Raw genomic sequence first — 16,091 nt, 5'->3', positions numbered from 1 at the left:
GTCCCAAAATAAATACTGTCCAAACGTTCATACCCCAGCCCTTAAATGTGCATATTTAAAGGGGAACCCCAGAACCCCAGATTTTCCGGAAGTGGTATAAATTTTGGTATCAGAAGAAAGATACTATTTTTGCTCATTCACCCTGTGAAATTTCAGGGCTCAAAGATATTTAGTTTTAATGTTATGAATGAAAAGGTGCACTTTTTGGTCGACCAATTAATTAATACACAGTGTTCCTGCTATGGGGCTAGAAAATTACATTCCAAAGCATTTTAGAGCGCTTTATTTCATGTGTGCCAAAATCGCCCCCCCCCTTGGATTATTATTATTATTATTATTATTATTATTATTATTATTATTATTATTATTATTATTATTATTATTATTATTATTATTATTATTATTATTATTATTATTATTATTATTATTATTATTATTATTTGCAAACTCAGATTTCGACGTGGGAAACAATATGATAAGTATCAACCCTAAAGGAGCTACCAGTAATCCGGCAATGGCTTTAACCTTGAATGCCGGATACAATGATTTGGACTTGGAAGTTGCGGGAAATACAGTTAGTGTCAGCCAAGGAGGTACCGAGGTTGTTTCTTACACAGATCCTAGTAGTCTTTTCGATATTAACTATGTTTTGGTGCAAACATCATCCACCACCCCATCTGACATGACAATGTGGACGTTATGTTCGACAAGTAAGTACCAGACCTCTGTGTAAATGCATAATCAGTGTCGCACTCGGGGTCGCACTCCAAAACTAGGAAACATTGTCTCTGCATTGTCGACACGTACACTCTAAATTTTAGTTATTTTAGTGCTAGTATATTAACACGTATTTGTCCCGAAAATACAAACGCATACAATGCATGTATGCTATGTGTTAGTAGGCCTATACTAGCACATAAACACTAACACATAGTTGCCCCCAAAAAAAAAGAACACATACAATACATACACATGCTAACCGTTAGTACACCCCCACATACACATTCTGAGTGTTAGCAGCACATAAACACTAACACATAGTTGTCCCAAAAAAACTAACACATACAATACATACACATGCTAACCGTTAGCAAATGGTTAGTACACTAACACAAACCCATTCTTAGTGTTAGTATACTAGTGCATAAACACTAACACATATAGTTGTCCCCCCAAAAAAAAAAAAAAAAAAGAAACACATACAATACATACACATGCTAACCGTTACACATACACATCCTGAGTGTTAGAATACTAGCACATAAACACTAATACATAGTTGTCTGGCTGCATTCCCAGTCAACATGACAACTCACAATTTATTAATTGTTCTTATTGCCCATTTTTGAAGTTTGACATTTATCTAAGTAGCATTTGTAGGTATTCACCGAAATAAGTATACCATAGTTTGGTTGGTAGAATCAAGGTACAGTACAAAGTATGTAGTATTCGATACGGAATGTAATGTTTAAGCATTACTCGTTGATGGTCGATAAACGTCCCAATAAATCGGACTTAGTCACCGGTCAGTTCTACAGCATAGATATCCATGGCTAACGATGGTTAACTGTGGAAACATGTTAAAGGACATCAAGAAAATTTTCTAAGTTATTTATTTTGAGCTCTTTCGAGACGAGTAATGGATATATTCTGTAGATTTAGGTTTTGTCTGTGACTGCTAATGTGAGGCCGTCGTAGGTCGCACGGGGCTCAAACTCGGTGGGTGGGTGTAGTTCTGTCCTGGCAAGAAGAAGTTTATGTTCGTCAAGTCATCCGACCCCGGGGCCCCCTCCAAGGGGTCATTTGAGGTCAAATGACTAAAAACTGCCATATGGGCATGAAACTAGGTCCTACGGGACTCAAACTCGGTGGGTGGGTGTAGTTCTGTCCTGGCAAGAAGATGTTCATGTTCGTTAAGTCATCCGACCCCGGGGCCCCCTCCCAGGGGTCATTTGACGTAAAATGACTAAAACTGTCATATGGGCATGAAACTAGGTCGTACGGGGCTCAAACTCGGTGGGTGGGTGTAGTTCTGTCCTGTCAAGAAGATGTTTATGTTCGTTTTAAAGTCATCTGACACCGGGGTCCGCTCCCAGGGGTCATCTGAGGTCAAATTACTAAAAAGTGTCGTATGGGCATGAAACTTGGTAGGTACAGTCAACATTTAAAACAACATTTTTGAAGGTCATTTTGGGGTCATCCAAGGTCACCACGGGTCATCTGAGGTCAAATTAGTAAAAACTCATATATGGGCATGAAACTTGGTAGGTACAGTCAACATTTAGAGTTATAAGTTTAGATCATTTTGGGGTCATCCAAGGTCACCCAGGGGTCATCTGAGGTCAAATTACTAAAACTGTCGTATGGGCATGAAACTTGGTGGGTACAGTCAACATTTAGAGCCAAATTTTTGGAAGGTCATTTTGGGGTCGCCAGGGGTCATCTGAGGTCAAATTTGTAAAAACTGTCATATGGACATGTCACCATCAGCCTGGTAATCGCGCCCAGCCGAGAACCGCCAAATATGGTAACCGCCTAGTCTATTTTAAAACTGATGCATCAATGACACTGAGCGTGTTTATAGTGATCCAGATTATCCGGTATTTAGCGTATAAGTACATCTTATACGGTATTGGTCGCCACTATAAACAGACCAATAGCGCTATTTGCCGCACATATTATACGGAACTGATATCCTTCGATATCGATGGATATTGCAGTATATTCATTCCGTATACGGTCACTATAAACAGACAGGGATTAACGATACCGTTATTCAAGGAAGTGGAGCAGGGCAATATAATTCTCCGAGCTCAAATTTGTCACTGTAATAACACATCACCTACAAATATGGCACGGCACTGTAGCAATAATGTTTTAATAAATGACCGGTATCGTTTCGACGGCAAACTATTTGAAACTGGCACCATATTTGTGTCTCCCATATTGCATTGTGGTGACCTCGAACACGCTGAGTTCATCTACCTCGGATCCAGAATAGCGCTATTGGTTGCCACTATAAACAGCCGAGATAACGGATAAGTCACATTCCATCCTAATCCCATATGCGTATAATGATACCGTATAAATACCGTACACCACTATAAACACGCTCTATGTTCATCATGTCATTATTGTATCATTCTCACATACATTAGGAAATGAATTTGGAGAATAGAGGCCTTGCATGTGACATATCATCCCGTAAATATGGCGGACTACTCAAATGCATTCAACAAAAGCATGATTGCAATCAAATAGGTTGATGACAACATTTGATTGAATGGACTGCACTCCGCCATAACTACGGTGAAGGACACCGGCTCAAATCCTTTGTTTGGAGCCAATCGATAATTTCATGCAGGGCCTCTATACTTTCTGTTAATAAAATACTATGCTGACCTCACACTCCAGTAATTTCAGATCATTGAGCTCAGTAATACATCAAAGAATGTCTTCCAATTCATGAAAACAAATAGATAATCTGCATATCGGATTAAAAGCTTGAGGCATTTCAATTGCAAGGCCCATTACTATACACCAACAACAACATAGGCCTACAAGTGTATATAATGTAGTATGTGCACACATTATCATGTTGTGGATGGTGAATCAAGCTGCAGTGCCTACCCATTCCCAAATAAATGCAGTGACCAACCGGTGTTCACTCATGATTGACGTACTGATCATTATGTATGATTTAAACTCATAGGTTTTGGCAATTTGGGAGGGGTGGGTTCAAAATGACCCCATAGGATTATACGGGGTAAAAATTTCAAATTGCTCAAATACCCCTTTCAAATATATCAAATTATTTAAATAAATGAATGAATGAATGAATGAATGAATGAATGAATGAATGAATGAATGAATGAATGAATGAATGAATGAATAAATAAATAAATGAAAAAAAAATTGAACAAATTGTAGCGTAGCATTAAAATCATAATAACCATTGCTGGCAGGCGGATTCGAACCAACGATATTGACATTACAAGTCAGATGCTCTAACACTGAGCTATGCCATCATCTAGTAATGAGAGTCAAGTTTTTAGCGTATACAGTGTTTGTCTGTGAAAATGCCGCCTTGTGAAATAAATAAATATAAAGTCTCAATTTTTAATTTAAATTTATTTGATAATTTTCTAACCTATATTTTCTTTAGAGCAGGGACAAATATTTCCCCTTTTATCCAATTTGGCCGCTAAATAAGAATCTACTTCTTTTATTACTGATTTAATTCCGCGATTTGTTCCATTCAGCAATATCAAAGATTAATGTCAAGCATCTCACGACAGATATTTAGTTGGCTTAGTGGTTTTGCACAGTGCTTTTTAACCGGGAGGTACCGAGATCGATTCCCACCTCTGCCTGCAATTTTTTTTCAAGACTGGGAAATAATAACCTGACATTCGCCGCTGACATTCGTACTGCAGAAGCGGAGTTGTAACTTGTTAAACTTTGCTCCTTCCGTAAAAGGGTACATTATTTTGGCACTACATTATTTCTTTTTTCCACATTGCTGGTAGGCCCCTATTAAATATCAAATGGTCATAATTGGCGGTCACTTCAAATCATCGCCAACTGAACGAGGTTCAGGAATGTACTCTCATTGTTAATTGTTGGTTAATCCACCACTTGAACAGGACTTAACCAAAGCAAACAAAGACTTAAGCTTTTTTACGAATGCTATACATAAGTATAAGCTTATTATCCTCTTCAACAATAGGATTAAAGATTGGTGCTTGACTGGAATTACGTGCTAGTGTCATTGGTTATTGTTAAAAGGCAATAAGGTGTGTAATTGCAATATTTCCTCTGAATAGGAAAGACTCTCTACATCGAACCATGGATGCTGGTGGTTCGAATTAAGCCCGATCCTGACTCCACTTCGCAGCGGTATGCGATGCTGCGATGCTTTTCAAACATCTCAGCATCCCGCGATGAAATTAAAATGTACAGGTGGAGTCAGTATCGGGCTTTAGGAATAAAACTCAATTCGAAATGATGCGCTTGAGAATTCAACAATATAAATAATGGTAGCTCTATTATAATACACATTAATGATACAATTCCAAAATATAATACGTTTTCTGTCTTTGCTTGTCACGTGGTAGCGATTATATTTTTAAATAAGTTTCAAATTAAATAACAACAAGACAAGTGGTCGAGTGGTCTAAAGCGCTAGGCTCATAGAGTACTAAGCGTTGCGCCGTGAGTTCGAACCCCGCCTCTGCCAAACTTTAAAAGAAGTAAATTAAAATTTGCCTTTTTTAATTTCATATTTGGGAAATGTGACTGGGAGAATTTATGTATGGTGTGGAGTGGTGTGATAGGGCATGTACTTTAACTGGCCGGCGCGGTCCGGTGACTAAGTCTTTATTGGGCGTTTTATCGGCAGTCAACGAGTAATGTTTGTTCATGACGCCAATATTTCTTGAAATCGATTTTAGTTATGTAGTCAATATGACTATTCCATGTTAAATGTTCATCAATAATAACCCAAAGAATTTTGTGTTTTTAACTCGGCAAGCTGCGTATAGTTTAATATAATTTTAGTGTCATCATGTATTTTATTTGTCATCTAATATCATATTTAGTTTGTTTAGAAACTTTTTTCAATTCATCATTTATCAAAACTATGTTTTCATTGATGTTTTTATCAGAATACAAAATAGTGGTGTCATCCGCAAACGATACAAAGTCAAGTACGTTGGATGCATTCGTAATACCATCACAAGATAAAGAGAAGTGGGCCCAATCTCGACCGTTGTGGAACACCGCAGGCAATGTTTTTGTCCGCATCAGGCCTGTTCCTGGGATTGTATTCCAAAATAACTTTGGTCTTCCTGGCATTGATCCTTGTCATGAGTTGCATGCTTTTCCTTTCTAAGATTGTAAGCGATGGAAGCCAGCCTCCCACGTTCTCTTTTACAGTTAGGACGCGGGACTACCAATTCTTTAGAAATGCATAGTCGCGCTAAAAGTCGATCGATACATGTTAAAATCAGCACAATTCAGAGATTCACCTTTTTGCTATGAAATTTATTTTCTCGGTCAAATATAAAGCAATATTTTTTTTTTCTTCAGTAATGTCAGTTAAAGACATAGTGCTTGGATATACATTTTTTTAAAAATCCTGGTGTTAAAATTCAAGCATCATATTTTGTCTTTTAGTGTGATATTTTTGATTTTTATAGGCCTTTAGTTCGCCCGTGAGCTTTTTACGGAATTCATTTTTAGCGTCTCAAACTAATATAGTTTGCTAAAGAAAGATATTTCCCACCTCTGTAAAGCACATCGTGTGGGTCTATATATTATAGTTTTGTCAGAATTTCCGTTTTTATTTTACCCTTTGTCCCTTCATGCTCCGAAAATGTCAAACTGAGTACTTTATCTCGAGAACAACCAGCAGAAATAATCGATATTTCAATTGTTGTCAACCAGGTCCCTTTTCCATTGAAAACCAGGATTGCCTGACCAGCGATTTGGGTAGGCCAAATCCCCAATTCTGGTAAATGAGGTGAATTTTGGAAATTTGCTCCCGTGATAGCCTGCAATTTCAATTTATAGGGGCTATGGATTCCATGATTATGAAAACCATTTTGTCTGTTTGTTTGTTTGTTTATTTACCTAGGATGAGGTCCTTGGGAAAATCCACTGTCCAAACCTAGAAAAATTCGCGTGTTATTAGAGGGGATTTTAATTTTCTGTCCCTCCTATCTCCAGGTGAATTTTGAATGAACCCCCCATCACGGGTTGGCATTTTCATTACACCCTTCAGACTTGCGTTCGGGTTTGTGTAGGCCTATTTGTCATAATTTAGCGCTATAGGACCTACTTTCTAAATGTAGGCTATAGCTATAGCCGTGCTATATAAATATTATAAGGTACCGGTATGTAATATTATGTAGGCCTATGGGGTGGGGTGGGTACTCAACACATTTTAACCATGACTTACAATGCAAGGCTCATTGTTGCCATAAATGATTTTTCCTTTAGGTCATTATAATAGGTTGTTATAAACTTCCATGTTTAACCTTGTATTGTTTTGGCTGCTTCATTATGACTTTCGGTGGGTTTAAGCAATTTCAAACAAACACAAACAAAAGGCACTATACCCAGTCACCTTCATGACAATTGAAACACTAGGTAATTTCTTTGCTATATTGAAGTTCTGGCAACACTGTATCCAGGCCGGGCAGCAATATTTTTTTCCGTAGTTAACATTTGAATAGGAGAAACTTCTAACGCATAATGTACATGTATAGTGTTACATGTATTATAGGCTAGGTTCCACCACATTGCGATTAATTTCTTCTTACTTAACAAAAATAAATTAAATACATTAGATTTAAAATTCTACCAAAGGATTGATCGGGGTTCGAACCAACAACCTATGTATGCATAGTCAGACGCTTTACCACTGTGCTACGAGTAGCTCTGCAAGAAATGCGTCTGTTTAACATACTTATTGATTACGGAATAAAGCGCAAACACACGATATACTATTACTAGTGAATACAGTATAATCTCCGATCAATATTAATAGGTATATAATTGCCTAAACAGGCTCCCTATTCAAATGTGAACTACGGTAAAATAATCCGCGGCCGGGCACCCAGAGATATCGATCCACAATCCCGGGTCCACAATGCTAGTATTAGCCTAAAATTTCACGCATAGATTTGAAAAAATTTTAGCTAGTAGTCAAAAATTATGAAATCAAAACGGAAATTCTGACAAAACTATGATATATCGCTCACGGTGATGTTAGAAAGTTGGGAAAAATCCTTCTTTAGCGAACTATATTACTTTGAAAAGCTAAAAGATTGATCCAAAAAAAGGCTCGCGGGCAGAGTTGAAGCCTATCAAAATCGAAAATCTTACACTAAATGACTGAATTTCACGACTAAGTTTAACACTAAGATTTGGAAAAAAAATACAGTATCAAGCATTACAGTTTTTCCTGACATTTACTGAAAAAATGAAAATTATTGCTTTTCATTTGGCCGAGAAAAAAATTTTTACACTGAAAAGGTGTAACTCAAAATTTTGTTCATTTGAATACCAAATTCGATTGTTTGTATTGCCTTATTAAATGACTGAGTGAGCCTTGCAGAACAATAACAATCGGTAGTCCCGCGTCCTAACTGTTTATAAGAGGAGTATGTCCTGTAGTACTTTGGGTCCACAGAGAAATGCCGGTCACGTGTATAAGCAACTCTCGCAATAATAGGACAAGGAGGCATTTTCCCATTATTGTCACGTTTAGCAAATTTTGACTGATGTAGTATATGGCAATCAGTCATAACTATTCTCCTCTCCAGTTGATCATCAGATACAGAAAAGTTGTGGTGCCACACATCCATCAAGACTGATTTAAGGGATGGGTTTATATGTGTGTAAATGGAGGAGAAATGGGAGGATTTTGGCATGTTTGCTGTGATTGTTTGCCTAGCAATATTGATCACAAGTACACAATTGATGGTGCATATCAAGGACCAAACTCTATAGTTTTATATTTGAGCACGATCACTTCTGTAAGGTCATGGGAAATTATGTAAATCGGCTTTTATATTTGATGTTGCATATCGGCTCACGCACCTTTTTTTTTGTACCCAGTATTTCACAAAGTCCCTGTACTCTGATGACCCTATGACTTTTTGCTGGTATGTTGAGCACTTTAAACAATTAATTATAGTACTTACCTCCTACTTTAGGAATATGCATATGCCTTACTGTATGTCGACCATGTCAACAACCCAGTGTAGTTTTACATGGTTGGAAAAGTCTATTTTCTTTCGCTATTTTGCCAATCATAATTCATAAATTGTCCAACTTTTTTGACAAAAAAGAGTTTTGCAACTATTCCGCCAGCAAGGAAACACAAATTTATGTGTATCCAGTGCGTCCTTTACGTTTAAATAGTTCAGTTATTGTCAAGTTGTGCCTCTATACGCCATATTTACGGAATTGATGATACGAGCTGATACGGAATTTTTGAACCCAAATTTCTTGAAATATACATTACCTTTTTAACTTCTCGCCACGAAATTGGATTCATAAGAAGGTCAAATACAAGCTTTCCATTATGGCTGGTATCATCATCTCGATTGGTGTCTTGTGTTAGTATTATTCCATATTTTGCTGGTAGAAGTTCAATGAAACCCTCCATAATTCACGACTTCTGTCACTTGTGTTATAAACTCGATGTGTTTACTATATTGTCGCTCGGGTCCGCGACTAATCGCAGGGACCGGTCTATCATTAGCTATTCTATACACTTTTCAATAGCCTTATTGTGATGTGTGGGAGTTTTAAAAGCCGAGCCATGAACGAAATATAATGCGAGCACCCCGGGGGGGGCATCAACTTTAGAGGTGACGGTATGTGCCTGTCAATATATGCCCCTCTTTTGAAGCCGACTATACCCGATGACCAGGCATCTTCAGTTTTCAAAATATTATACCCAATGACCCCTTTTTCATTTTGATTGTACATAATGACCCTTTTTTTATAAAAAAAAAAAAACCCAACGTTTTGTACTGATATGCGCCTACTTCGCGACGCTTGTAGGCACATATACCCATCAATTCTAAAGTTGAGTGCCCCGGGGCGAGCGCATACTGCGGGCCAATGAACAATGAGATAGTGGCTTTTCTGATATCGCTTTGAGGAACTGTTGAAGTATAAATCAGCCAACGGGTAGGTGTGTCCAAATTGCACATCTTGAATTGAGACCAAGACATGCTGTTATTTCAATTGTTATACCGTTCCGGTTGGTTTATTACCTACCATTGCCTACGAGATGCAGTTCTAAGGTGACAGAGGGACAGGTCTGCAATTCGATTCCACAACCATTCATACCTTTCATCTGTTTTATTGTATTATCGTGCGAATTGCTCCGTGGTACCTTACGGGTACCTGAATTTTATTTGAATGAAGATGACTCTGTCATGCTCGACGTCATATTGCATAATTTCTATACAGTATATGCAATAAACCAACCAGAACAGTATAACAATTGAAATAATAGGCAGTTCTAAGATAGGTTAAGAAGAATATAACGTCACAATTCTGTATTATTATTCAAGGTTGTAACGTGTGTCTATGCTGTCATGTAGGCCTACCTGGCAACAGACACGCCCCCGGTACAAACAGATGAAATTTGTAGAAAAGCGTGATTATGACAAAAAACATTAAAAATGATACTTTGAGGTATTGTTTTTTTAATTTTTTGTATGGCAGATCATACATACACATGTGCTGAGGTCAAAAAGGTAAACATTTTGTTTTTGACCCCTGACTCACCTGTCATTCCAAACCACCCCTTAATGTCCTCTGCCCTTTCTTTTCCTCCACACCATATACCAATAAGTTATTCTTTCTATAGTAATAGTAATAATGTTTCTTCCAAATCAAGTACGTTTGTATCCACTGTTGATTTGATCTCGTGGAGTGTTTTCTTTTCCATTTCATCAAGAATTTCAGCATGATTACTCGTTCAGTTTTGTTTACAATGTTCTAAGTTCCTCTTTCATCTCTTTGATATCTGTGTAGGTGTATTACAATGTACAGTACGTGATTGCACTTCAATACGCTGGCGAAGTTACGTAATAAATCGGATTATCATAGCAATATGTGAAAACAATTTTGAATATATCGCGCTGCACTACAAGCAGGTTGAACTAATCACCTGTGGATGTCTGCAATCGTAGATACTAACAGGGATCTATACGAAGGGATAAGCATCCTAGGTTACATAACCAAACCGGGAGATGTATCCTAGGTCTAGACAATAGGCGGATTAGCGGCCATTTTGTCTTCGACATGATTTTATTCACGTGTCCTTATACTTTAGTACACAATATAAGTTAACAGGTTTACAATATTAAAATGATATTTTGAATACACAATATATTCTGTAGTAAATCGATCAAATGACGGTGATTGTTCAGGTATTATATGCTTGATAAAATTAAACTGTCTGACCAGCTAGTATTCTCCTCCGCCGTCAGTGTGATTCCAGACACACCACGCACAGTGTCATCGCCCCCGATATCTTCATGGCAGAATATGCCATGGTAGGATGAATCCACAGCCACGAATGGCCATTGTGTTCCCACCTGTTTAATAGTTCTTAAACACATAATAGGCTGAAGGACATCCGACTAAGGCTAATGACATTAGCCTGTGACTGACCTCTGTACGGTCAGCGAGCATACATTGTCATCTGCTTTTAAACTGCCTTTACGATAGTCTCCTACACAGTCAGTTTGTGTCAGTCGGTCTGGCACTCGTCGATCCTGTATGTTCGTGATAGCCACATACAGTCTGGCCTAAGACTACCTCCACGAGGGTCTACGCTGCGCTATATAAAATCTGAATTTTGGTCCCTTCTCCCCCTCTTCCTTTCTTTTTTTGTCTTCCTCCCGTCCCCTACAATCTCGATCACCCATCCACTTCTCCTCTTTTCACCTCTCGACCCTCCTTCACTACCTCAATTGGTCCGTTTGATTTTATTGAACAGGCCTATAACCATGATAACAACATAATAGCTGTGAAGTAGTTAATCGTAGAAAATGACACAGATAGACCTATATACATGGCAGCAATGACACGTTGTTACCGGCAATCGATCAGCAACTCTATTGAATTTATTTAAATGAGGCGCCTAAATTAAGATGGGCGGTCAATAATTCTATGTCGACGGTAAAGTGTGTTTTTGTGTGTATGCGACAACACAAGCACACCCTTGTGTGGTATTATAACAAAAGGTACCTCTCGTCCATGTAGACGCTTTCACGCGACTTTCATTTGATCACTTAAGGGTAGACGAGGAATTGTTGGTCGAAGCAACCAAAAAAATTGATTTTCATTATCTAGATCAATATATTATTGAAATTTAACACCTTGATGTTTTGCAAAAGGTCATTCTACAAATCGTATAATGAGTTATGTACGTTTTACAAAAGTGTTGTTGTTTCAGCCCTCTTTACAACATAACTCAAGAACCACAGCACCTATAAAAGTATATTTGTGATATTTTAATTCTTCTACACGCTCGCTATGAATTGCGCAATGCAGTTTTTGCCAAAGCGCACTACCATTCGTAAGATGCTGTGAACTACCAAACCACAACAGTTTAAAATAATAAATAAGCTTAATGACAGTTATCTGCCTATATAGCGTTAATGCGCTGTCAGGTCAGTTACCGATTTAATGTCGGAAGCCCTTTGTCCCAAACAAAAGGTACCTCTCGATGGATAGCTTGGCGGAAACTCTAATAGGCACAAAGGAACAATATGCGTTACGTAATCTATTTCCTCTCCTTTCTATATCTAACCTCCTTGGTTCAATGCAGAGGTACGTGCCGCGTGAGCGTACCTGTGCAGCGCGGTATATTCAAAAATTGTTTTCACCTATTGCTATGGTAGTTAATCCGATTATAGCATAACTTCGCCAGCGTATACAGTCAATAATGAAACGAACGATGCTGTCGATCGATTTCCTTTGTCCTATATACTACACACTCCCTCATTTCAAATATATAGTTTTGGTTTCTCTATTGTTCAGAAACCAAAAATCAAGGGATTAAAATGTGGAGATGAAGTGGTATGCAATCATAACACTATTGTGCTGGGAGGACACAAGAGGGTATATATAATCAAAAGTATAATGGCCTATAACCATACGTATATAATAGCCTATTGTGCTCACATTTTCATTATCGATATCTATCAACGCGGGCGACTTTTGCCGTAGATCTAGATGGCACACTTCCATGACACCTTAAAATTACACCGAGTTCCGAGATCGTTGGATATATACGAGACCTAGGCCTACATGTAGAAATCATGTGCATATATTGAGGGGTGGTGGGTGTTTTGTTTATTTGTCTGAAATATATACGATGCATGATGATGTAGATGATTTGATTATGAATTAGATTATTCCCCGGAAAGCACAACCCATACCTCTTACCTATGTTCCCTCCGCCACCTATATATAACCACCTCCCTCCCCCTCCCCACACTCGATATCGACTCTTCCCTATTATTCCACTCCACTCTTGACCCCCCCTCTCCCCTCCTTCCTTCCCACTTCCAATGCTCTCTCCCCTCACACACACACACACACACATACCCTCTTTCCCTGGCGATCTCTTCTATCTCTCTCTCTCTCTATTCAGTATCGAAGTTACGTAATGTTACTATGTCAACGGGATCACGCGCTTGAGTTATGAACCACGATCGAAACAATCACCACACAAAGTATATGGCACTTGAAGGCATATCAAAATAGCGTGATCCGGTAACCAAGAGAATTACGTAACCACTTCGATGCTGAATTCTCCAATAAATAAATTGAATAAAAGTTAGTTTAAACCAGCTTCCTATGATATTGATCTTCCGTCATGCGACATGCACATAAATAGAGCTGTGTATAATAGTGTTGATATCAATGAAGTCATAATCTGTCAAGTGGCTATTGTAATGTCTGTGGAAATATTTCGATGGTCTATATATTTTCACAGTGAAATCAGCTTAGGCTAATTCGTAGTCTCAAGTCAATGCTTTCAAACTAAATCAATGCTTTCAAATGTAGACTGCTTTGTTCGACTTCTCTGCTCGTGAATATTGCACTGCGAAATTTAAACATTTCTTTTGTATACTTAGAGTAAGTAACTTCAAATCAAATAATTTTACGATCCACACCACTTATAAGAAACTGAAACCAAAACCGAAACTGACTGACACAAATGTTCGGTTTTAAACAAAAGGTAGAAACAATGAGTTCGATATCTTATGATTCAAGTGGTTAGGCTGGACAATAGGAAACCACGTGACCAAAACCAAAACCAAAACTAAAACTATACACCTATCCGACTTCGCCATTACTGCGGTGTCCCCGATGTAAAACTGCGGTGACCCGAGGTCGGGGGTTCCATCCATTATTTATTGTGTGCTATACAGAATTGTACCCGGGAATTGTACACAACAGTGATATTCAATACACAATCATGAGTATTGAATTACGAATTAAATCTCCCGCTCTGGTACATCTGTGTTGCCGTCAATAGAGGGCCAAATACAGTAAACGCTTCTCGGATTGGTGTATATATTTGAAATGAGGCACTGTACAGAAAGTGGAGGTCGCATGAATTTTCTAGCTCAAAATCACAGTTTTTATGGAAAAATATAGCCACATCACAAGGCTCAGATAGATCTGTAAACATTTATCATCAGTTTATGAATAAAGATATGCTGCAAAGTATCAATTACGTTTTTTCTCGGAGATCGTGGTCGTGGTCGTATGTTACAGCTCCATTCGAATATTCACAACCAATTTTATCAAATCAATTGGTTCAGCCATTTGTATACAAACAGATCCACCGTTTGCTGCTTGATATTAAATAGACTATCCGTTGCAAACCTGTCCGTGAATAAGAACCGTTTGTTTACAAATACCTGAAACACTTCCAAGCAATAGTTCACAAACACTTTTTCTCAAATCGATTGGTTCAGCCATTTGTATACAAACGGATTAACATAGATTATCCGTTGCAAACCTGTACATGAAGAAGAACCGTTTGTTTACAAACACCTGAAACACTCCAAGCAATAGTTCACAAACACTTTTTTAAATCAATTGGTTCAGCCATTTGTATACAAACGGTTCCACCGTTTGCTGCTTGATATTAAATATATTATCCGTTGCAAACCTGTTCGTGAAGAAGAACCGTTTGTTTACAAACACCTGAAACACTCCAAACCAATAGTTCACAAACACTTTTTTCAAATCAATTGGTTCAGCCATTTGTATACAAACGGATCCACATAGATTATCCGTTGCAAACCTGCCCGTGAAGAAGAACCGTTTGTTTCAAACACCTGAAGCACTCCAACAATAGTTCACTTTTTTTAAATCAATTGGTTCATCCATTTGTATACAAACGGTTCCACCGTTTGCTGCTTGATATTAAATAGATTATCCGTTGCAACCCTGCATCTGTGAAGAAGAACCGTTTGTTTACAAACACCTCAAACACTCCAACCAATAGTTCACAAACCCTTTTGGTTCAGCCAAAATCAATTGGTTCAGCCATTTGTTTTCAAACGGATCCACCGTTTTGCTGCTTGATATTAAATAGATTATCCGTTGCAAACCTGCATCCGTGAAGAAAAACCGTTTGTTTACAAACACCTCAAACACTCCAACCAATAGTTCACAAACACTTTTTTCAAATCAATTGATTCAGCCATTTGTATACAAACGGGTCAACCATTGCAAAATTTGCAGTGTAGGTAGAATTCGTATTAAACATTACTGAACTCATTATCATAACGTGAACACCATTATAATTTGTAAATACGTTGGTAATTGATTTTGATCCAAACTCAAAGAAATAATTCCTACCTCGGAATTTTCAGATGGTACTCCATCTTTCATCAGCGAGTGAGTGATATTTTTGACCTTTGACCTGATAACAGACTCCTGGAAGTTTGAACCGGCCCCTTCTTTGTTGAGATATGGTTGGTTGGCTTTGAACAGCTTCTTTGACTCCACGTTTGAACCACATACTATGTCGAGTATGTGCACTTTGTCCAAGTCTACGTCCAGGAGACTCGATGTGAATGTGGTTTGAGACCTCTGACGATGTGCTATACTTGGGGAGCTAGAGGCACCTCCTGTGCACCCCACCCCCCGGACTAAACCAAACCAACTTTTTTAGGTTCCTGAGATGACCCAAAAGCATAATCAGGATGTTCCCAAAAATATAAACTGGCCCCAAGTGGGTTTTTCCAAGATGGCGTCCAAAATGCCCCCCCCAATGCAGGTAATCGCTATAAATGACCATATATGAATACTATTTCTGAATCAAACTAACTTTTTAAGCTTAATTAAAGAGCCCAGCATAAACTCAAGTTGATATAAAGGATAAAGCGTCCCAAAAGTCAGTGTGTTTTCAAAATGGCCGCCAAATGCAGGTAAAAACTATAAATGACCATATATGAATACTATTTCTGAATCAAAATAACCTTTTTAGCTTAATTAAAAGAGCCCAGCATAAACTCAAGTTGATA

The 16,091-nt window shown here is 38.1% G+C and overlaps 1 protein-coding gene across 1 annotated transcript in view; it reads left to right on the top strand.

Annotated features, from left to right (window-relative positions):
* The first annotated feature begins 626 nt into the window (after positions 1–626).
* Positions 627–16,091, top strand: part of LOC140147299 (uncharacterized) — a 130,369-nt gene continuing 114,904 nt past the window's right edge. Inside the window, exon 1 of the mRNA XM_072169077.1 lies at positions 627–710. Coding sequence (XP_072025178.1) covers positions 683–710 — 28 coding nt within the window. The 5' untranslated portion in view covers positions 627–682. The remainder of the gene's footprint in view (positions 711–16,091) is intronic.

This window comes from Amphiura filiformis, chromosome 3 (genome assembly GCF_039555335.1).
Source record: "Amphiura filiformis chromosome 3, Afil_fr2py, whole genome shotgun sequence".
Lineage (NCBI taxonomy): Eukaryota > Metazoa > Echinodermata > Ophiuroidea > Amphilepidida > Amphiuridae > Amphiura > Amphiura filiformis.
The sequence above is the reverse complement of the archived record's forward strand: the minus strand, read 5'-3'. Positions and strand labels throughout refer to the sequence as shown.